This window comes from Galeopterus variegatus, unplaced genomic scaffold (genome assembly GCF_000696425.1).
Source record: "Galeopterus variegatus unplaced genomic scaffold, G_variegatus-3.0.2 Scaffold5395, whole genome shotgun sequence".
NCBI lineage: Eukaryota > Metazoa > Chordata > Mammalia > Dermoptera > Cynocephalidae > Galeopterus > Galeopterus variegatus.
The window spans coordinates 78448-80222 of NW_007731506.1; the positions used below are offsets into that span (position 1 = coordinate 78448).

Consider the following 1775-nt stretch of genomic DNA (forward strand, 5'->3'; position numbering starts at 1 on the left):
AGTTCAAACCAGCTCACCAATGACCTCTGGGTTTCCCTGAGCCTGGGTTCCTCATCAGTAAATGGGCAGGGGCCTGGGTGTAGGGAGAAGGCTGCAGGGCAGCAGGTCTGCCCCTCGTCTGATGCAGACAGAGGCTCCAGGTGCTGGGGACAAGCCTCGCGAACTTGGGGACACGTCTTAAACTCTGGGCCCAGGCAGCCAGCCACTCTGGAGCTGCTGCCTGCTGCGTGCCTGGGCTCCTGCTTTCCCTGGCTATGGTCTGATGAACTGGAAAAGAAGCCACCGACTCCCTGGAAGACTCTCCCCTCCCCACCCATGGTCTCCCAGTGCCGAGCCCTGCTAGGGTCAGGCAAGCATCACAGAGGCTGTGGGGTCCAGCAGCCAGCTTGTGGGGACTAGCCAGGGAAGTGACACTTGTTACAATTCTCAAAATGCTCCCCTCTGAAGGGGATGTCCCAGCGCTGACCACAGCCAGGGTCTGGGGGTGCAGTTGAACATATCCTCAGGGAACCTGGGTGGCTCATGGGCTGCAGACGGACATTGTCCCTCAGGGACCAAGCAGTGTGAACCTCTGTCTATCCCCACCCGTCCTGGCCCTGAGCCTGAGTGTTCTGGCAAATGGGAGCCGGACGGTGAACTCACCAGTTGATCTCGGAGGATGAGCCATTGAAGGTATAATTATGCTTTGGGCAGCCCCAGCTGTGGAGAGACACAGAGCTGGCCAGGCGCCGCCCCGGGGACCCTTCCCAGGGTTTCCATGGGATCAGAGGTGTTGGGGGGAAACCCACTCACTCACCCAGGGCCAAACCCTGCATCTTGGAGCCCGACAGTGACAGATGCGGCCCAGGAGTGCTGGGGATGCTGTCTGTGCTGACGACAGGCTCCAGGGAACAGCCTGCGGTGGCCACAGGTACAATGTGGGAGTGCATGGGGCCTCCCAAGGGCTGGAACTGCCTCAAGTGAGGCTGGACAGTGCTCATGAGACAGGGAGAGAAAGTGCCCACCCCGAGGTGATGCTCAAAGAGGCACATCCCTAAGCCATTCCTGAGGACAAGCATCTCCAGGCCACCTGGAACTGGCTGGTGGCAAGGTGCCATGGGCACAGCCAACATGCTAGTTCTGCCACAGACTATAACCAATGCCACTGTCGTTGACCAAAGGGTCTCACTGCTCACAGAGCCACACGGTGATGGGAAGCTCCTCCTCTTCTCTCAAATAACCCACTTTCCTACTGAGCCTTACTGCAGTTGTTGCAAATTCAATGACTACAAAGGTGTCTGGCCATCCCATCAACCATCCACTACCCATCCATCCATCCATGTATATGTCTATTCACCCAGCCAGCCACCCACCATCCACCACCCATCCATCCACCCATCCATCCATCCATTCATCCATCCACCAATCCATCCACCCATCCATCCATCCATTCATCCATCCAACACCCATCCATCCATCCACCCATCCACCCATCCATCCATCCACCCATCCATCCACCCATCCACCCATCCATCCATCCAACACCCATCCACCCATCCATCCATCCATCCATCCATCGAACACCCATCCATCCATCCACCCATCTAACCATCCATCCATCCATCCATCCATCCACCCATCCACCCATCCATCCATCCACCCATCCAACCATCCATCCATCCACCCATCCATCCACCCATCCATCCATCCAACACCCATCCACCCATCCATCCATCCACCCACCCATCCATCTACCCATCCACCCATCCACCCATCCATCCACCCATCCACCCACC

At 57.6% G+C, this 1775-nt stretch overlaps 1 protein-coding gene across 1 annotated transcript in view; it reads right to left on the reverse strand.

Moving 5' to 3' along the window:
• The window catches only part of LOC103604782 (potassium channel subfamily T member 1-like), an 89641-nt gene that overhangs the window by 37881 nt on the left and 49985 nt on the right, over window positions 1-1775 (reverse strand). The window contains 2 exon segments of the mRNA XM_008589353.1: window positions 18-267; window positions 643-699. Of these exon segments, the coding sequence (XP_008587575.1) occupies window positions 18-267; window positions 643-699 (307 nt within the window).